Source organism: Anolis carolinensis, chromosome 1, assembly GCF_035594765.1.
Source record: "Anolis carolinensis isolate JA03-04 chromosome 1, rAnoCar3.1.pri, whole genome shotgun sequence".
NCBI lineage: Eukaryota > Metazoa > Chordata > Lepidosauria > Squamata > Dactyloidae > Anolis > Anolis carolinensis.
In genome coordinates, this window is record NC_085841.1 from 311,701,951 (window position 1) to 311,724,335 (window position 22,385).

At 39.7% G+C, this 22,385-nt stretch overlaps 1 protein-coding gene across 1 annotated transcript in view; it reads left to right on the forward strand.

Annotated features, from left to right (window-relative positions):
• The first annotated feature begins 954 nt into the window (after positions 1 to 954).
• Positions 955 to 22,385, forward strand: part of LOC100561608 (cytosolic phospholipase A2 epsilon) — a 45,167-nt gene continuing 23,736 nt past the window's right edge. The window contains exons 1-5 of the mRNA XM_016992060.2: positions 955 to 1,491; positions 2,138 to 2,224; positions 4,924 to 4,996; positions 16,851 to 16,987; positions 21,192 to 21,320. Of these exons, the coding sequence (XP_016847549.1) occupies positions 1,465 to 1,491; positions 2,138 to 2,224; positions 4,924 to 4,996; positions 16,851 to 16,987; positions 21,192 to 21,320 (453 nt within the window). The 5' untranslated portion in view covers positions 955 to 1,464. The remainder of the gene's footprint in view (positions 1,492 to 2,137; positions 2,225 to 4,923; positions 4,997 to 16,850; positions 16,988 to 21,191; positions 21,321 to 22,385) is intronic.

A 22,385-nucleotide genomic window follows, 5' to 3' on the forward strand; every position in this document is an offset into this window, starting at 1 on the left:
GAGGATTTGAACCCTGTTCTCCAGAGTTTTAGGACCTCATCATATTGAAGTCCAATCTATAGGCAATAGCGGGGGGACTCACCATGCACCGTGGTGAATTCAGTGGGCAGCGGGGCAACGCATTGCCCTGCATTGCCCGCACCGTCCACTTACCCATCCCACGAGGGGGAAGCATCACCACGTTAGATCCATTCTTCTCTATGAGAACACTGGAGGCTTTTCAACATTGTAGGACGCTTGCAGCATACTGGAAAGACAAATCCCCACTGGAAGTAGCTGTGTACTAGCATCCAGCAGGCTCTGCCTTTCTAGCGTTCTGCACGTGTACTAAGACACTGAAAATCACGAATTTGATGAGGTGCTTAGTCCAATGCTCAAACCATTACACCATGCTGTCTTGCACATACCCCAAACATGTTCCCTTTTATTTCTTTTTCTTTTTTACCAAAGGGCTGTAAGGCTGCTGTTTGCACATTTGTATGTCATATGGAAGATTTGCATGCTATGTATAAAATTATGCAGTATGCTGAAAGTGTTTAACATAGCTCCCCCTATGAGCCAGCTAGAACACTAAGATCTACCAAGGAGGCCCTGCTTTCGGTCCCGCAGCCTTTGCAGGTGCAATTGGCAGGGACAAGGGACAGGGTCTTCTCTGTGGTGGCCCCTCGGCTATGGAACTCCCTCCCCAGGGAGATCAGATCGGTCCCCTCCCTCCTAGCTTTTAGGAAACAACTTAAAACCTAGTTATTTAAGAAGGCATTCGGTGAATGACAGAAACTATGGAAATTGTTAAAGATATCCTCAGGATTGTGCGAGGCCGAAATGTTTTATGTATTGTGTGTGACTATTGTTTTATAGTTTTATAATTTTAATGGTTTTATTCTATTGCCATTGTTGTTGTTTTGATATGTGTTATTTTGTACATGTAAGGTATTGAATTTTGCCATGGATTGTGTTGGGAACTGCTTTGAGTCCCCCTAAGGGTGACAAAAGCAGTATATATAAGCGCAATAAACAAACAAATAAATAAATAAATAAATAAAATGAGTACTTAAATAATTGGCATTTGTGATCATGGGACATTTGTGATAAGCAACAAATGAATGCTGTTAATGGATGAACTTGTAGGAAACTTACCCATAACTATGGAACAATTAGCCTCTGCTGTGGAATCTATGGAATATGGATCACTGAAATTCCTGTTCCATGGTCACCATCTGGAGGATTAAGAAAGTGCTTTATTGCAACACAATTAACCTTATCTTTGCAACAGAGCTGCAAGGTAAGTAGGCAAGGATTCATTCTGGTCCTGAAATCCCCAAAGAGGTGGGGCTCTGACTCAATGTGCTTATAACACCTGCTGAGCCGCTTTACAGTTTCAACTTGCGTTAATATCTTTTGGGACTGGTGCTCAGTTTTAAAAAGTCTCATGAGTATGTGGTGGGAATCCAGTGGATTTTTACAATGGGATCATCTGCTATTTCTCCAAAGGTAAGAAACATAAAACATAATGCTTGCTTTAGTGACTCTGCTACTTTCTTCTTTCTTTGCCCAGACCAGACAAGCATCTAGGAAAACAGGCTTGCTATTAGGAGAACTAATAAAATAAAATAAAATGTTCTTTGGAAAGGACCTCCTTTCTTTAATATTTCCAGGATTTTTTCCCCAAATATTGGGGAGTCAGAAGAAAAAGGAACGGAGAGAAAGGAGAATATGTTTTGCAGGTGAGAATAGAGAATTGTAAAATTAAGAATTAGAAGAGAATGGAAGTGTTTAATTAGAGCTGAAGAAAAATGTTTGTACTTGCTTTTTTGCTAACAATAATGCCACTGAAGCCCAGAAAAGAAATTGTACTGTTGCTTTGTACATTTAGGGTTATTGAGGAGGTGACAATAGAACTGCTAAAGTTAACTGTACAATAGGAAAAGCAATAAAGCAGCCATCTTTCAGTACCATATTCAGCAATTCCGTATTTTCAAGTGAATATTGAAGTGAAAAAAAAAGAAAGGTGAGTCATTCAGTAAATATTTCTGAAGAACAGTAGGGCTATAGGAACTGGAGTTAATATTTAAAATATGCTAACAAAAATAATCAACCTTTTCCAGCATTTTTCAAGGATTTTCCTCTTCATTGACAGGTTGTAAACTGCAAAACAAAGTCACAGGAAACCCAAGAAACACAATGGATATACCAGCATGCTATACAACAGAATACTGGATGCAAGGTACTGTGCATTAGGAAGAAAAGGGGCAGAAGAGTGCCTTTTTTTATTTTGCGGGTGTTTGAGCATCTTTGGTCCCCTGAAAGAAGCCTACAAGGATGAAAATTCATGTCTGATAGTGAAGACAGCAGTTCATTCACTGCTCATAGCTCAGCCTAAAACATTTTTAATTAGGGAACGTAAAAGCCTGTTGACAGATGGACAAAGTATATTGAAAAGCAGGGAGATTCGGTCAAAAATGATGTATTTGTCTTTTTTAAAAAGGTGATTAAAATAAATTCTGTAGCCAGAGTGCAGATAATGTTTGACTCACCCTCATAGGTTAAATCCTTATTTAATCGCTGAAATAATTTCATTTGTGAAATTTTCTGAAAATTCATAACTTTATCAGTAACTGCTCTGGATCTCCCTGGGGAAGAAGAGCGGTACAGTAGAGTCTCACTTATCCAACACTCGCTTATCCAACGTTCTGGATTATCCAACACATTTTTGTAATCAAGGTTTTCAATACATCGTGATATTTTGGTGCTAAATTCGTAAATACAGTAATTACTACATAGCATTACTGCATATTGAACTACTTTTTCTGTCAAATTTGTTGTATAACATGATGTTTTGGTACTTAATTTGTAAAATCATAACCTAATTTGATGTTTAATAGGGTTTTCCTTAATCTCTCCTTATTATCCAAGATATTCGCTTATCCAATGTTCTGCCGGCCCGTTTATGTTGGATAAGTGAGACAATACTGTATATAAAATAAATAAATAAATAAATACACATATTACAGTTTGGTATTGACTTTTTCAAATGTCAGCTCACAGTCCATCTTTCGGAAATAATTTCTATTAGTTTATCTCAGTGGTTCTCAACCTGGGGTCTCCAGATGTTTTTGGCCTTCAACTCCAGAAATCCTAACAGCTGGTAAACTGGCTGGGATTTCTGGGAGCTGTAGGCCAAACACATCTGGGGACCCCAGGTTGAGAACCACTGGTTTAACTGGAATTTTGTTCTGTTATTGCTAAATATGTATTTTGACCTGGAAATAATTTCCTTTCAGGCCAGCTTACAATAAAATAAATTTAATAACAATAATTGAAATATTAAAATCTATTAAATAGTTTATCAATTAAGTTTATCAAAAGCCAGGCAATTTAAATTTGTTTAAAATAATTTTACATTTTAAATATTAAGGCATGTGCAGATGGAATAAAATCACTTGGACCCCAAAGGCTTTAATAAGACATCAAGTTAATTTAAGACTGGGTATGTAACAGTGAAAAAATAGCAGATCTAAGAATGTGTCTATGCCAGGCAAGTTAGCCTGGTGTAAATTTGTCTTCTGAGCAGCTGGAGCCAATGTCCAGATGGTCCAGGACCACTTCTGCACCAATGGGCTGTCACCTCTTCTTTGTAGCTGCCATTCCTAACTAGTCAGAGCTGCAAGTGCCTTTGCTGATGTGATAATAGGGCACCCATGTAATCAATACAAAAAACGTCCCCCTCTGACATCAGTAAAGATTCCCACAGCAGCCAGGCACTCAGGTGTAGTTCTGGGTGATCAGACTGGGAAAGTGTGATAGCAGCCATGTCCCTCGGGACAGTGGTTCAGGCTGAAATGAACTCAATCCAGCTGTCCAGACTGATTCAAAGTCCTGTGACATGGGTGTTTCCAGAAAACTACTGTGTAACCCTCACCTCGACTTTGCTTAAAGAAGGGCAAAGTCGGAGTATTGAAAAACATGGGATGCTCAGTGGAAACCACTGTGCATCATGAAGACAGCCAGTGGTCCATTCATGGTGAGTCCAGGATTTTGGCCCAGTGAGAATAAGCCCTAAGTCTCAGATCTGTCTGTTCACTGGAACAAACTCATGGAATCCATGCAACTATTCCATGTTACAAGTGCCAGTGATCAGCCATTATCATGGGCATAGAATGACAGTGTTGTCGGGGAACTTGAAGGATATCTAGTCTACCTGTCTGCTACAAAGAAAGCATTTAAAACACATTTATTTTTAGACAATTAAATGAGACAAGATGAAGATTAAAATTGCACTAGTGGCAATTTTATGAACCTTCTTATAGTAACACCAGAGGCACTCAAGGTGGCCAGCTACTGGTCAAAGTTTTTTTCAATTTGTGTTTTCAAATACATTACAACTTTTACCTTCAGTTCGCTTCTGACACGATAAATAAATAACACATGGAAGTGGGGGAGCTCTTATAAGCTGTTTTGCATTCCAGATTTAGAGCAGTCATCCCCCAGTGTTAGAGCCTAGCTTTGTAAAAGCATTTCCTAAAATGAGGTGTCCTTTATGTTGAAGCTATCCTAGATGTAGTGGTGTAGAAACTAAACACTGCAACAGACAATAATGCAAGAACTTCTATATTTGGATCTACCTTTCGCCCTGAAAGTTTGACAAGAACAACGGCCTGATGCCATGAATTTTTCACCTATTCAGTAGAGTAACACAAAACATTGACCATAATAGAAACAATGAAAGATTCAAGAAGTGAGTAAAAAGAAAAATCAAGCTTTACCATTTTATTTGAGCACTGAGATCTAGCCTGGAACAATTCTACAAATCAATCTATTGATTATTTGGCCCTCTACAGAATTATGGTAAAAAAGAAAAAAAAGGAATGCTGTTATCCTGCACATTGTACTTGAAATGTTGATCTTATTTGCCTTTTTTGGCAGGGTATTGAATCACCATGCTATTTGCTGACTGTAAGAATAATACGTATGCGCAATCTCCACCAAGAAGATTTTTGTGAGTATTTTCATATTTTGTTGTTATTCTTTGAATATGCCGCAGCAACAATGTTCAATAAGGCAATTTCAGTGCCATTTCCTGGGCATAGTTAATGTTTTGAATTGTCACATGGCTTTCTTCACCTGATTATGTGCACTGCATACTTTCTAGAAAATACATTATTTTAAAACAATAGTGACATATTAATTATTTAAATACAATTTGGGCTTCTAGTGGAAGATTTAAATAATAACAATCAAATAATAAAATAGAAAAGAAATGATAGAAAATATAAATTTACAGGCCTTTAGTTTAAATGTCAACCTTTCATTGAACTCAATTTGGTGGCCTCATTATCCACTGGCCACATTTGCATGTAACAGTAAACTATAATTTAAGGTTGCATCAATGAGTAGTTTATGCAAAACATCTAACAGATGTGTTGCCTCATCTATCTGAGATGTAATCTGCAGGAAGAATCAACTAAAGTTCCAGTTTGATTTAATGGATCCTCAGTTTGGCATTATGTACAAAACAGAAACTCTTGTTGAAACTGAACTCTAACCCAAACACACAAAAAGCAGTGCAAGGTTTGAAGTTGTTCTGTTCATCTTGGGAATTATGTTCATCTTGGGAATGTTCCTCCTCCATTATTGAACCTGTGATTATGGTTCTTTGTTACATGCAAATTTACTCAGTGTCACTCAGCCCCACATCCTACTCTCCAGATTGAGGATAATAATAAACATTTTGGTACAAGACCGTCTGCCTGAGGTTAGGTTTGAGCTTTCCCAGACTGTTCTAAAGACTTCTTGCAATATGGTTCCACTGGTTTTGCCAGGATTCACCTGTTGTATCAATCCATTCTTTTGGAGATTGTTTGTAGCAATTCCTTGCATTATGGGTCTTCCAAAGGGGTTAAAAAAAAACAGCTCTTGGTATATTGGGAGAGCCAGTGACTTGAAGGATGATTCTTTTCTTATCCTTTAAAAAAAAATGTTTCCTTAGAGTTAATGAGTTATAGTGCAAAAGTCCATTTCCCTGAGGCACAATGCACTAACTTCTCTGAAAAGAAGGAAAGGAAAAGGAAAAATAAAATGATACATTTTTGTGTCAATATATTTCAGATTGTAAAAGAAACCCATTTCAGATATTACAACTGTTGCAGCTAGTTTCACGAATTGCTGGGATAGGGCAGGAGGCATATGGATCATGTTGCAAAAAACCTTGAAAACAAAAAAACAAAAACAAAAAATATCAAATAATAGTATCTGTACATTTGACTCATTTGTGAATAATCTGAGCATTCTTATATAAATATATTAATTAAAAAATTGTAATAATGTACTCCGGTATAATAGGTGCTTGATTCATTTTAACTTCATTTTTGTTCACACAGCAAAGAGGAAGAAAAAAAATAAAAGGTATAATATTAGTTAAATCTCTTTAGAAACTTGAATTCGTGTGATTTGGGTCTATTTTTCTATTTGGAAATGTGCACAGAAAGAATGTACTTACTTGAATTATGACAGCGTTAATTCTGATTGCACATCATTGTGGCCAGATAACTTCTAAAATCTCTGTATGTACTTTATTAAATATAAATTTTTCTGCTGGGAAGAAGAAGCAATAATATTACTAGAGGGAATTATTCATTCAGTTTATAGCCATTTATAGCTATGCAATAATAATATTCCTATAAGGAAAAGTTAATTTCTTATGATTGTAACATTTTCTCATCGCTTAACAACAATAGGTTCTTGTCCAGGTTAATTACATATCAAAACAAATTACATGTCTAATGAATGAGAACACCGAGAGGCGTAGTGAGAAAGCCAACCTTGTTAAGATTTAATAAGCTATTTACCATTCACATATGCTGGATGTGGATGAAATAAATACTGGTGTTCTACATCACCCAAATTAGCAATTGACTGTAATTAGATCATCAAGGGACAGTTTGTGCTTCCATAAAAACTTGCCATCATTCAGAGCTTCTAGTTCATTTTCATTTCTCACCTGTTCAGTCCTCCTTTCTATAGTTACCTCTGTGAAGAGCATTGGATGCTTTCTGATTTGGACTATTGCTCCAGGTGTATTATTTATACTGACTGTCCTGATTTTAGTAAAAAAAAAAGTTTACTAGCCCAATGTAAAGATGCTGGAGATTGAACCTAGAAACTTGCATGCAAAATTTGTGGTCTGACACCAAAACGCCATCATCCTTCTCTAGGAGACATAGCTGTCAGTCTGTGGCTTCTTCAGAGCTTGGAAGTAACATATTATATATATGAATACATATAAACAATGTGTTGCTTATAATTTGTTCCTTCTTGGAATAGTAAGCACTGAAAGGTACCCTATTATAACCATAATGTCACAATGGGTAAACACAACTTTTTCAGAATAATACTACTAATATTTCATTCTTAGTCATTAATGAATGTGACTTCACTGACTGATGGAGGACCAGAATATCAAAAGATTCAAGTACAGGCACATGCCACTTGCTCCACGGTAGACCCATAATGTACGTACTCCCTCACCACTTGTGGCTCCATCCCCTAAGCAAACACTATTGATTGTTCCAGTGGCTAGGAATATGGGTAAAATCATGACTCAGAAACAGTAACAAAGAAGTCCAGACCTTAATAGTGTTTGCCCCTTAGAGCTTGCAAGTTGTGGTGGTTGCTGTGATAGTGCCCTTTGGTTACCATATTTGTCACTGATTCCACTTCAGTCAGTCTACCCTCATATTCAGATACCACTTTTCACTTGGAACTGGGTCTCCAGCTTAGCCAGCCCCGTGCCCTCCTTTACTGGCACTATTAGCATTTCTAAATTATGATGTCCAGTCATCATGGCATTGGTTCCTCAGGATGGTTTGTACTTAATTATGTAGTATGACCCTTGCATCCACTGGACTAGCATTCATTTCTCCACATCTAATAAAATATGTAATCTCTAGACATTATTTAGATCTTCCAGGGCAACTCTATTATATTCTTAGGTCATAAGTTCTTTCATTTGAGTAGGCATCACTCCTGTTTGCAGTTTCATGTACCCATACAAATTCCAGGCGTGTATCCCCTGCGGAGTGGACAGTTGTGCTGTATTCCACTATTTTAATATTGTTTCTTTACAGTGTTTGGTATTTCTTCTTATTTTCCCTTCTAGACACTTTTTTAAAAAACTCTTAAATATTAAATATTGGTTCATTTATGGGTGTCTCATTTGTGATGTGTGCCATAATACCTGATAATTTAGTTGTGCTTTAATTCTCAGTATGTGGTCCCTTTCTGTTTCTCCCCCAATGCACCTTATTATTTTGGAAGTCGTCTCTTGATTCATGGTAAGGTGTAAGGGTGCTATTGCTGAATGTTTTCGTGATGCAAGAGCTCTACTGCTCCAGTGTTTCCATTCACAAATGGGCTGGCATCCTGTTAGTGGCACACACCTGTATAAGCCACACAGCTGTGCAGGGAAAATGAATCACTGTTGGATGATCGCTCCATTCTACTGACAGTAGCGGAAGCAGAGTTGTACATACAGCAACACTGTGTTGCAATATGATTGCGTCTGCATATTTAATTGGCATGTGTTACACAATATTCTATGGGCTTGCATAGTACTGATGCAAAAAATTGCTGATAAGGATATTTATGCTGAAGATGTCGGATTTCCCATGGAATGCATAAATATATCTCTATGTGTGGGATCGTATTTCTTTATGAAAACAAACATAGGAACAGATTTATCTTTTTTGCATATTTTTTGAAAAATATCTAGCTCCTTATTGCAAATGTAGTAAAGTACTGCAGCAGGAAAGATCGATGCCACAGAAACATATTAGGCTACCTGAAGAATGCCTTGATCAACTCCTCCCATCTTTTTCTTTCACAGCTTCAATCTAAATTGAAATAGACTAGTTTGTTGGGGTTCTATGATTTTTCCAAACCTAGGCATATATTGTTTTATCACCACAGTCAACAGTAGATTTTAAGAAAAACAATTAAAGAAGGAATGTGGAATTAAGAAAGTGAATAGAAATATCCTAGAAACAGGCAGAGGATAAGGGATTTGGGCAAATAATAAATACTTGTCACTGCATCACTGCCTTTTCTGGTAGGGAGGAAATGTGTTCAGATCCTCCAACAAGTAAGTTGTTGATGTTGTGACTAGATGGTCTTTGAGGGTCCCTTTCCTTATCTGTGGTCTTATGAAACCATCTAGATGGTCTCTGAGGGTCCCTTTTCTTATCTATGGTCTCCTGATGACCTTATGAGATCATCTAGATGGTCTTGAGGGTCCCTTTCCTTACCAATGGGGAGGTCTCTTGGCTTACCTATGGTCTTATGAGATCGTCTAGATCAGGGGTCCCTAAACTAAGGCCCATGGGTGGGATGCGGCCCCCCAAGGTTACTTACCTGGCCTCTGTCCTAAACTTTAGACTTAGGGTTGACTTAACTCTGAAATGACTTGAAGGCACACAACAACAACAACAATCCTAAGTTTGGACTATTTCATCCTAGTCTGGCCCCCCAACAGTCTGAGGGACTGTGAATTGGCCCTCCACTTAAAACGTTTGAGGACCTGTGGCATAAACTTTTAAGTACTTTAATGGTTTTATATGATTTCAGTATTTTAATAGTTCTTTGTTTAATTCTTAGTGTTCCTCTAGTCCTTACCTCAGGCCCTCCTAATATTCCCTGTCTTCTTGGCAGAAGGACACCGCAGCCCGCTGCATCCTTATGACAAAAAGATGGGGGAGGAAGGCACATAGCAGCTGAAAGTCCTCTGGAGCGCTCTCAGCCACTGTGTGTTTTGATCTCCTCTCAACATAAGGACAATGCGAGTGGCCCTAGCCTTATGCCGGGAGGATGGCTTGAAGAAGGCACGCGGCAGCTGAGAGCTCTCCAGAGTACTCTCAATTGTCTCGCCCTCCTCCTGGCATAATGCCATGAGGACAGTCCACGGATCGGGGAGGAGAATGGGGAGGGGGGTTGGGGGGACGATTGGGGCATTTGCAACATGTCCTGCCTTCCTCCAAGCATAAGGATAGGGTGAGCAGCCCCATCCTTATGCTGGGAGGACAACCTGAGGATGACCCGGGCTCTGCCCTGCCCCCTCCTGGCCCTACCCTTCCGGTGGGGCCCTCAATGTGGCCCCAAGACAAAAAAGTTTGCCCATGCCTGATTTATACATTGTAAGTTTTAAATTGCACATTGTATTCCTTTTAACATTGTTTGCTGCTTTGAGTCTTCTTTAAGAGAGAATAATGGGGGGGGGGGGGCAGGCTGGCCTAGTAGTATTTATCTAGATACTGTTTTTATGTTTTAATGTCTTAATGTTAATGATTTTAAATTGTATTTATATGTTGATTGTTTCTATTGATTTAATATTATGTTTTATTTGCTTTGTATAATGAGGCACTGAATTTTTGCCTAGACATATGTTGTCTCTGAGTCTCCTGTGGGGTGAGAAGAGTGGGATAGAAATGAAGTTAAATAACAATAATAATAATAATAATAATAATACCTCATAAGAATTATATTGTTGTTGTTGTTGTTGTTACAACAACTTTCTTCAGAGTGGAGAAATAGGAATAATAATGCTGACAGTGAGGGATTTCATGCTTAAGGCCTCAAATCTTCTCTGTTGTGATTTGGGATCTGGAGCTCAATTTCCAATCCATAGAGGCTTCTTAAACAGTATATCCAAGGTTTCCTAGCATAAACAGAAGCTTTCAGTCATGGCTAGTGGACTGTTCATTGCTATTAGACTTCTTAGAAATATAGTTCTTATCACATTTACTGCTACACATACCAGACAATTTGGATATCCAAGTACTTCAGGTAATTTACCCTAAAATAGCAGAGTGCTACAGGTTAATGATAATTACAATATTTTATGCAGTTCAAGATGAAATCTCTTCATCAAGGGCCATTACAATTTATTTAGTTACTTATAACACATTTTAGTTACATTGTGATCATGATGTTTTGCCAGTTGGATGAAAAAGCGAACTCTACAAAATGTGCTTGGTTACATAAATGCCACTGGTCTTCAGGTGCTTTAAATAATGCACCTGAAATTCCACTGGATGTTCAACAGGCATAGTAGCAGTAAATATAATCATATTAACTATAGTGATGGGGAAGTGATAATATCTGTGTGTTTTATTTAAAATAGGCTCAGACTTTTCTTGCTGCAATTTTATCTGAAGAAACCACTGAAATAACGCTAAAGCCCCAAGAAATAATAATGAATTATAATAATACATTTTTATTTGTACCTTGCCACCATCTCCCCAAAAAGACTCGGGGTAGCTAACAAAGCACTCCAAAGTGTTGCACATAAAAACAAGTACATAGACATCAAAGTGATAAAAACAAGAAGACAGCCATAAAATATCACATATTAAAATTAAAATACTGAATTCATAAAACGCAGCCATAACTGCTGATAAAACTGATTATTTTTAATTAACAAACTCAGTGATGAAGTGAAGCCACCAAGTCATTATACTAACCCTTAAAATCTACACAAAATCAAAGACTTGTTTTAAAAACCATGTGTTTAGACTGGATCAGAAAGTTTGAAGAGAGGGAACTAACCTAATCTCTCTAGGGAGGGCATTCCAGAGCCTGGGGCCACCACCATGAAGGCCCTCAAGGAACCTTTGCATAAAATCATATCTATAGCTCCAAAATGTGTTTTTCTCTACAGAAAGAGACAGAGAGAGAAAGAGGAAGGAAGGAAGGGAAGGAAGAAAAGAATTGCTTTTATCAGTGAAATCAACAATTTTACAGGAACAGGAGAAGTGGAATGAAAGGCGTCATAGAGGACCATCTACTACTTCCTTTAAAAAAATCTTTATTTAATACATAATAGGTACACACACACACACATATTATTCCATACTATAATATATAAACAAATATCCCAAATCAAATGCACACAAAAAGGGGAGGGGAGTGGGTTAAACAGGATTTGATCTCCCCTCCCCCCGCAGAAGGTATATTTGTTTGTGAGAATTACTTTCTTTAATGTCATTTATCAGACTAAACAACCTGTATACACTTCTACTAAACATGATTCTTACTACTCTTCAAATACTATAACCACACTATTTGTAGTTTATTATTTATTTATTTACTCTATTTATACCCTACCTTTCTCTACCCCAAAGAAGATTCAAGGTGGCTTACATAGATGCAATTATTCAATGCCTTACAACACATACAATTAAAAAAAATTAAAATTAAATTAAATTAGAATTAAAACATGTTTTAAATTAAAAATTTAAAAACATTCCATTCCATATTAAAATCACGCCATCCATAGTCGTAGTCCAAGCTGTTCCATAGTCATTCCAAATATTCCTCTGAGTTAATTGCACTGCACAATTCTCTGAAAAGAGCCCCGGTGGCGAAGTGTGTTAAAGCACTGAGCTGCTGAACTTGCAGACCGAAAAGTCCCAGGTTCAAATCCTAGGAGTGGAGTGAGCACCTGCTGTTGCTCCAGCTTCTGCCAACCTAGCACTTCGAAAACATATCAATGTGAGTAGATCAATAGGTACCGCTGTGGCGGGAAGGTAACGGCGCTCCATGCAGTCATGCCGGCCACATGACCTTGGAGGTGTCTACGGACAACGCCAGCTCTTCGGCTTAGAAATGGAGATGAGCATCAACCCCCAGAGTCAGACATGACTGGACTTAACATCAGGGGAAACCTTTACCTTTACCTATTCTCCGAAGGCCTGATCGCACAGCCAAGTATTTACCTTTCAGAACTTATTCAGCACAAAATTCCCTCATGGGTTTTTTTCTATGTGGAAAACAATGTTTTCTGGACATGAAATAATATTTATGTGCAAGCAATTTTTCTGCACATAAAATACTTTTTTATGGTGATAAAACACATGGGACAATTTTTCAGACTATTTCTTGAGTGACAGCAAACCTTGATTTTCCTGGACAGAGTTTCCTGGCACTCAAGAAATGTTCTTTTCATTCCTGAAAAAGACAAGCAGAGCTCAAAAGCAATGCATTACAAGGGATGAATTAGTCTGTGGTGCAGGAAATTACACAAATGAGTAACGCATCATATTAGTATTAAAAAATAATGGCTCATCCTCTGGGCAATGCTAATTAGTACGTAGGAGGCAATGGGATCACAGGGAAACAAGCCACAACAATATGGTTCTCTTGTTTAGTGGTACTATTTATTTATTGTGTCAGAAGCGAATTGAGAATATAGTTATAATGTATAGGAAAAACCACAAACAAAGTAAAGGAACTTGGCATTATACTAAATTTTCTTTGACCAGAAGCTGGCCACTTCAAGTGCCTCTGGTGTCGCTGTATTTAGTGGTAGGAAAATATGCAAAGGGTATGGAAACAGATGACAGGGAGGATTACTAAGGATGATAGCATCAGTTTTTATCTCAAGAGTTCCTAGATGAAAAGGAGAAAAGGTGGAGGAAGAAAGGCAGGGCACAGTAGAGCACGAAAGATAAAGAAGAGATTCTAAGGTATTGTAGCAATACTTGTGATCAGGGAGGAGAAATGATGGTGCTTGTCAAAAGGGAAGGTGATCAGCATATATTTCAAGTGAGCAAACCCAGCCAAGTATTACTATTTCTTTCAGTGGCACTGAGCAGCCTTAAAGCAAGAATGAAAACTGTAGATAGAATCACCAAACCAGAGCTAAAACAGAAGATTGTTGTTGTTGAAAGGGTTTGAAATTTGTTGTGTCCAATAAACGACCATATATATTCAAATATTAGTCGACCTCATGTATAAATCAATGGGAGATTTTGGAAACAAAATTATGGATTTTGATATGATAATCCAAATCATGGGTAAATTGAAGGTCATTTTGCAGAGAGGGGAAAACATTGATTCTGCTGCTATTTCCCTGCCCAGGTGTTGAAAAAGGCAGAAGCAGCATGCTGGTAGAAAGAAAAGCGGGGTTTAGTATTTCTTTTTAGGTTTTTCTAGGATGAGCTAAGCTTTTGCCTTTTGCTACTGATTTCAGAGAAAAAGATGGTGCCTTTTTTGATACACCTTAAAGTACTGAACTTACATTGACCAACAAATAACTCAACCCTGATTGTCTTTTGGCTTGAATTTGTAACTAAAATTTCTATACTGATAAATGAGCATATAATAGAATTTCAGAACATCTTAAAGGTTTACTCTTGTTCTTTCCTCTGAAATTTTCAAGAAGCATAGTAGAAATGTTGGGAGGGAAGAAAGATTTTTTGGTCAGATAAATAAATAGAAAAGAAATTCAGATTGAGGGTCCTTCCAAACAGACCCAAAATGCGGGAACTATCTCACTTTTTACCTGAGGCATCTTAATGATGCCACAGGTAAAAACAAATTAGTGCAGAGTAAAATAAGGTCCACATCTTTCCAAGTGTGGGCCCTGTGGGGATGGACTCCCCGGACTGTTTCTGCAGTCTTGGGAGACAATCTCCACAGTCATCCTGGTTCTTCAGGCTCAATTTTCTCACCCCAAAACATAATGGAGGGTCCTGTGGGCAGTCCAGGCCCCTCTGTACAAGACTTCTGGGTGAGAAAAAGGCGCATCAGGAGGTGGAGAGGAGGAGGGATTTCCTCCTCCTCCCCCGCCGCCTGGTGTCATTTGTGAGGGGTGGCCATCTATCAACCCCTCACAGAATAGCCTGGGGTTTGGGTTGGGGGTGGGGACTGAAACCCGAGAGGAAGTGAGTTATTATTAGGTTAGTGTAACAAGGCCCTGAGATATCACAGCAACACTGAAGACATGCAAAATGAACTGAGATACTTTTGAAATCAGAACAGGGTGGGGCAATGGATTGCTTCTGACAAGATTTAGCCAGAGGAAGACAATCTCTAATGCAGGGACTGCCAGAACAGGATGTGTAAGACAAAAAGAAGCCACTTAAATGAGAGGAAGCATAACAATAGAAGCAATACTGGAGCAGGAGGAGGAGGAGGAGAAAAAGGAGAAAGAAGAGGGGGAAATAGCTTTAGTATAGTGGTTTCCACATCACCATGTAGGAAATTAAAGCCCCCTTGTGATGTCTCATGGGCCTTGTAGTCCCGTTCCTAGTGCTATTGTGGCAGATGAGGAGGAAAACTTGGGATTTCCACCGGTTCAGCTTGAATCGGAGCCTCGCCACCTGGAGGATGTTTGTCCTCAGGAAGTTAACCAAACAAGCCTTGGGCAGAATTCTCCCCCGTTTTCCCGAAAAGACAATTATAATAGAGATAGGGGAGTCAGGGAGGCAAATCGCCGGAGTCTCAGAATCGCTGCCAGACAATTAGCTGATTAGGTCTGCTTCCCTTGGGAAATTCTAAGGAGTCATGCATCTGGACAAAGTTGGGTTTCACTTCTTGTTCTCCAGGGAAAGTGTTCTGTTGGCGGGAAAACAAGACCCTATATAGGGGTTTTGCCGCAAGGGGAACCTTGCGGAGTCAATTTGTTCAGCTTGAGGAGAGAGATCGTGTGTGGACTTCGTACCCCAGTTCCCTGTTTCCCGGATCGAGTTTACAGCCTTGTCTAGTTTCACGGATCAAGTTTCCAGCCTAGCCTTGTTTCACTGACTTCTCTGGACTCAGTTCATGTTTCATGTTGCCTCGTTTCAAGTTTGATCTAGCCAAGATTCAAGCCTATTTTCCAGCCTTGTTGTCAAGCTACCTTGGACTTTAGAGACCCTGTCATTTCCCCACACTTTGCTTGGCAAAGTGTGTGTTTCGGTCAAGTGGATTATAACTTTGAACTCTAATATTTTATATTGGACATTACTTTCCTGGACTATATTTGGCCTTTTCTGAAAGGTCTGCTTCTGAACTATATTCTTCACTTGTTTTTATTGACTTTATATAATTCCTTAATAAAGATATTAGATAGAATCTGGTCTCTGCGCATGGTTATTGGTGCTCTGCAGCCTGGGTCCTGACACCCCTGAACATATAACCATCCAACCTCTACTTAAAATCTTTCAGAGAAGGGATTTCCAGTATTCTGCAAAGCATCATATTTCACTGTTTAACAGCTCTCCCTGTCAAGAAGTTCTTCCTGATGTTTAGGTAGAATCTTTTTTTCCTATAGCTTGAATCGATTACTTTGTGTCTATGGACTTCATCACATGGAAATATTTACCCATCCTACTACACTTTCACCACAGTTCTGGAATGGAGTCTTCCAGATCCCATCAAATGACATAGAGCTACTTCTAGTGGGGCTCTGTCCCTGAACTGTGGTGAAAGTGTTGTAGGACAGAGCAATGAGAACATGGGAGACTTCCTGTGTTCTCATTGCCAGCAATGGGAGGAAGCTGGGCAATGACACTTTCCCCAGTGGGATAGGGAGAGTGGTGCTGTGGACGATGCGGGGCATGGGGGCAATGGATTCCCCTGCTGTCCATCAGATTCATCACACTGCCTGTGAATCCCTGCACTGTTGCCTTCAGTGGGCGACTTCATGTAATGAGGCCCTTAATCTTTGAAGCAGTAGAAAGCAAGCCTGCTCCCTCCTCAAAGTGACACCCTTCAAACATTTTTATGCAGATCCTGAATCTGGCTGTTTCTACCATTTGCAGAAAGATGCTTACAAAAGAAAACTAAATTTCCTTGATTTTTTTTTCCCTTTCAGCTATTAAATGTATTGCTCCCATGAAGTCCATGTGCTATTTGTTTTTAATCCCTTTGAAAAAGTCCCAGATATTGAGCTGCCATGTTACCATACTTAAGAGATCAAAAAAATATGGTAGATACACCGAATAGGCATATGTAGTACATCACCACAAGATTAAACCAAATACCCAGTTGTGTGCAGCATAAATAAAATAGTACTTTTTCTGTACTTTTCCCCACAGTAAGTGAAACAGATTGTTATGTGACCTTGTGGCTCCCTACTGCCTCTTCTGAAAAAGTTCAGACAAAAACGGTTTCAAATTGCAAAGATCCAGTGTGGAACGAAGTATTTTACTTCAGGATCCAGAGTCAGGTTAAGGTAGGATAACGCCTGTTGCATAATAATCTTCTTATCTTTACTGGTGGTTCTGCATTCCTGGCTGTTTCTTATCTAGTCTTGTTCTTAGTCTGATTCACTTTGAGCCCTGGTTCTAGGCAAACATTGCAGTGACTTTCTATAACAAATTAAATTTCAGGCACCAGTAATGCTGTGTGCCTGCTGTTGTATATACTGTACTATTATTTTCTTCAATGATGAGAAGTTCTGAGTTGCAATGTAGTAACTTAGTTACTTTGAAATCCAGGTTTAAAAGAAAGTTACTACATTAGAGACTGTTACGGCAATTTCTTGGTGTTTTGGAATTTGTTTATTTATTTATAAATTTATATATAAATAATCATATGTGGAGTGACAGTGTCGACCCTAGCTAGTAAATCTGTCTTGCTTTGTGTCTCTGTGCTGTTTCCAAACTGCTGGTCTTATAAGTTATAAGCAGGTTATAAGTTGTGCTAAATAGACTCCAGACATTTGATTCACAAGAAAGTGTGCTCCTCAAACCACCCTCAGTGTTTCCCAATTTTCCTCCCAATTTTGAGGTAATTTCATTTTTGCTGAAAAAGTATCCAAAAGTGAAGAAAACAACCCACAAACATGGTATTTCATCTTTGCTACTAATACAAATTTCTAACCGGGTTGCTGTGAGTCTTTCGGGCTGTGTGGCCATGTTCCAGTAGCATTCTCTCCTGATGTTTCACCTGCATCTGTGGCTGGCATCTTTAGAGGTTTTGTTGGCAGTGAAGCAAGTGGAGTGTGTGTGTGTGTGTGTGTGTGTGTGTGGATGGAATGTTCTGGGTGGGAGAAAGAACCCTTGTCTGTTTAAAGCAAGTGTAAATGCTGCAATTAGCAAGTTTGATTAGCATTGAGTAGCCATGAAGCTGCAAAGTCAACCAGTGAGGGTATCTGCATAAAAGTAGCCTGACCTCTCTTGCCTGGGGGCATCCTCTGTTTGAGAAGTGTTAACTGGCACTTGATTGTTAGCTATCTGGAGTTCTCCTGTTTCTGAGTGGTATTCTTTATTTACTGTCTTGATTCTGGTGTTTTTTAATACTGACCACCAGATTTTGTTCATTTTCATGGTTTTCTCCTTTCTGTTGAAATTGTTCATGTGCTTGTGGATTTCAATGACTTCTCTGTGTAGTCTGACATAATGGTTGTCAGAGTGGTCTAGAATGTCTGTGTTCTCAAATAATATACTGTTTCCAGGTTGGCTCATCAAATGCTTTGCTATAGCTGACTTCTCTGACTGAATTAGTCTGCAGTGCCTTTCATGTTCTTTGATACGTGTTTGAGCACTGCGTTTGGTGGTTCCTATGTAGACTTGTCCACAGCTGCATGGTATATGGTAGATTCCTGCAGACATGAGAGGATCCCTCTTGTCCTTTGCTGAACGTAGAATTTGTTGAATGTTCTTAGTGGGTCTGTAGATAGTTTATAGGTTGTGTTTCTTTATCAGCTTCCCCATGCAGTCAGTGGTTCCCTTGATGTATGGTAAGAACACTTTGCTTCTAGCTGGATCTTTCTCTTTACCCTTGTTGCTCGTTCTTGGTCTTGCAGCTCTTCTGATCTCTCTAGTGGAGTATCCATTGGCCTGTAGAGCCCAGTTTAGGTGGTTCGGTTCCTTTTGGAGGAGGTGGAGTTCACATATCCTATTTGCACAGTCTGCCAGGACTTTAATCGTGTTCTTTTTTGGCCTGGGTGATGGTTGTAGTTTTTTTGTAGGTATCTATCAGTGTCTGTAAATTGTGTGGTCCACTTGCTGATTTGGTTTGCGGATAACTAGGACATCTAGTAATTGTAGTTTTCCTTCATTTTATTTTTCCATGGCAAATCGGATGTTTGGAGGGATGTTGTTGAGGTGGTTCAGGAACTTGTTTGGTTCTTCTCTCCATGGCTCCAAATGGTGAAGGTGTCATCTACATATCTGAACCATGTGTTGGGCTTTTTTGGTGCTGTTTCCAGGGCTTGTTTCTCAAAGAGTTCCATTAAAAAATTTGCTATGACAGGGCTAAGATGGCTACTTCATTTGAAACAGGATTGTAATGTCTTCTGGGAAAGTCCGAACCTCTGAAGATGCCAGCCACAGATGTAGGCGAAAGGTGAGAAGAGAATGCTGCTGGAACATGGCCATACAGCCTGAAAACCTCATGGCAACCCAGTGATTCTGGCCATGAAAGTCTTTGACAACAGATTTCCAACTCTCTCAAAACTCTGAAATAACTTGTACCAAGAAGTGCTTGTGCAGCCCACAAGTGGGGCCATGGGAAAAATATTGTCCTCCATCTAGACCAGTGGTTCCCAACCCATGGGTTGCAACCCCAAATGGGGTCTCTAGGGATTTCACCAGAGTTCTTTCCTTTTTCATTTGTCACATATTTAACACACAACCTTAATACTATTTGCCACGCAGCTCCAGGAGTTCCTCGATGACAATGATTTTCTGGACCGCTCACAGTCTGGTTTCACCCTGGGCACAGTACTGAGACGGCTTTGGTCGCCTTGGTGGATGACCTCCGCAGGGAGCTGGACAGGGGGAGTGTGACCCTGCTGGTTCTCCTGGACATCTCAGCGGCTTTCGATACCATCGACCATGGTATCCTTCTGGGGAGGCTCTCTGGGATGGGGCTCGGTGGCACGGTTCTGCAGTGGCTCCAGTCCTTCCTGGCGGGCCGTTCCCAGATGGTGAAGCTGGGGGATACCTGCTCGGACCCCTGGCCATTGACCTGTGGGGTCCCGCAAGGGTCTATCTTATCCCCCATGCTATTTAACATCTACATGAAACCGTTGAGAGAGGTCATCCGGAGTTTTGGAGGGCGTTGCCATCTCTACGCGGATGACACGCAAATCCACTACTCATTTCCATCTGAATCCAAGGAAGCCCCTCGGATGCTGAACCAGTGCCTGGCCGCTGTGGCGGACTGGATGAGGAGGAACAAGCTGAGGATCAATCCTGACAAGACAGAGGCTCTCCTGGTCAGTCGCTCGTCTGATCAGGGTATCGGGTGGCAACCTGTGCTGGACGGGGTTGCACTCCCCCTGAAATCACAGGTCCGCAGTTTGGGGGTCCTCCTGGATTCAGCGTTGACGCTTGAGGCTCAGGTGTCGGTGGTGGCCGGGAGGGCTTTCGCACAACTCAAACTTGTGCGCCAACTGCGACCATACCTCGTGAAGTCTGACTTGACCACGGTGGTCCATGCCCTAGTTACCTCTAGACTGGACTACTGTAATGCGCTCTACGTGGGGCTTCCCTTGAAGACGGCTCGGAAATTACAACTGGTCCAACGCTCAGCTGCCAGATTAATAACGGGGGCGAGTTATAGGGAGAGATCTACTCCCCTGTTTAAAGAGCTCCACTGGCTGCCGTTCACTTTCCGATCCCAATTCAAGGTGCAGACCATCATTTATAAAGCCCTAAACAGTATGGGACCCACCTACCTTCGTGACCGTATCTCCTACCATAAACCTGCCCGATCTCTTCGATCATCAGGGGAGGCCCTCCTGTCGCCACTGCCTGTATCCCAGACCCGCCTGGTGGGAACAAGGGAGAGGGCCTTCTCTGCTGTGGCCCCCCCGTTTATGGAACTCACTGCCCATCGAAATTAGGCAACCCCCACTCTTTTAGCCTTCAGGAAAGATTTAAAAACCTGGCTTTTCCGATGTGCTTTCGGAGAGTAACTATTATACACTTCTTTTGTTACTCCCCCAACATCTACCCTCTAGATTGTTTTTATCTTATGTCCCTGGTCTCCGTGATTGTATTCTTATCCTTTTCTCACCCCAAGTTTTAATTAAGTGTCTCATGCGGCCCGCCCTGAGATATATATATATATATATATATATATATATATATATATATATATATTGTGTTGCATTGTATATGATTATTTATTGTATTGTTTAATTGTATTATGATATGTTGTTTTATATTTTGCTATATTGTACTGTTCTGGGCATGGCCCCATGTAAGCCGCCCCGAGTCCCCGTTGGGGAGATGATGGCGGGGTATAAATAAAGTTTTATTATTATTATTATTATTATTATTATTGAATTTTCTTATAGGCAGACACTGATATATTATAGCCTTGACTGACAAGATATTGCCCCTTCATAGTCTAAATACACTGTCTTCTATTGTGATGCTGCACCTCTACAATTAATGTATAGTTTTCTTTATTTCTGTTTCCAGAATGTCTTGGAATTAACCATATGTGATGAAGATGTCTTGATAGATGACAACTACCGTATTATTTTATTTGATATAGCTAAAGTGCCTCTTGGGGAATCAATCTTCATGAAATTTGAATTGAATTCCCAGGTGAGTGTGCAAATTTTCTCTTCTCAGTGACTGCTCCCACCCTGTGGAATTCCTTTCCATCAGAGCCTACACCAGATCCCTTTCTGCTCCCCTTTTGCCAGTAGGGGGAATCTTTTTTTGTTCAAACAGGCTTTTAAAGAGTAATTGCGTGCAGGGATCATTTTTATGAAATATATGTGAGCTCTATTTTTCACTTTAAGCTTTTAAAATGTATATGTGTGTGTGTGTATGTGTGTGTGTGTGTGTGTGTGTGTGTGTGTGTGTGTATAGTCATGACCTTTAATTATAGTTTAATTTTAATGGTCCCATTATGGATGAAAAAATGTGATGGCTGAGCCCTTATCGTTATGGGCATCTGACCAAGCCGGATTGGCAGAAGGGAACCGACCACTCTGAATCCGTGCACAAGCCTAGTTGTAACCATTTAAATTTCACCTGGTATCTATACCAGTGGTGTAATTTTCACCCAAACATTTGTGATGATACTCCAAAGCTTAGTTAGATTATACTGACACACCTGGTTATTTATACCAATATGAATAATTTGTTTCGTCTAACAAATAACACCCATAAAAAGTTTGTGTGTGGGATTTCAAATCTGAATGATGCAGTAGGGAAAACCATATATCCATTTAGATTACACCATCTAGTATCTATATCAGGTAGCGTAATTTTCACTCAAACATTTGTGATTCTATTTATCTTAAAGGTTAGATCACATTGACACACCTGATTATTTATACAGGAGGGTAGCTCCTGTAAAGAAAATAATGCAATGATGAATAGAACAACTTTGGATTATGTTTTTGGACTACATGGTTTTAATTATTGGTTTTAATGCTTGATGTTTTTTAACTTTTTAGTTTTTACTGTATTTTTTATTTTATCTGTATGCATTTGTAAGGCATCAAATTATTGTCTACTTGTGAGGCCGCTCTGAGTCCCCTTTGGGGTGAGAAGGGTGGGGTATACATGATAAAGACCCTCCCCCCCAAACTGGAAGTAGTGGTTGCATGGCTGCTCCGATTTCAAGTGGGGCCAATACAATAATACCACAGGAATAAG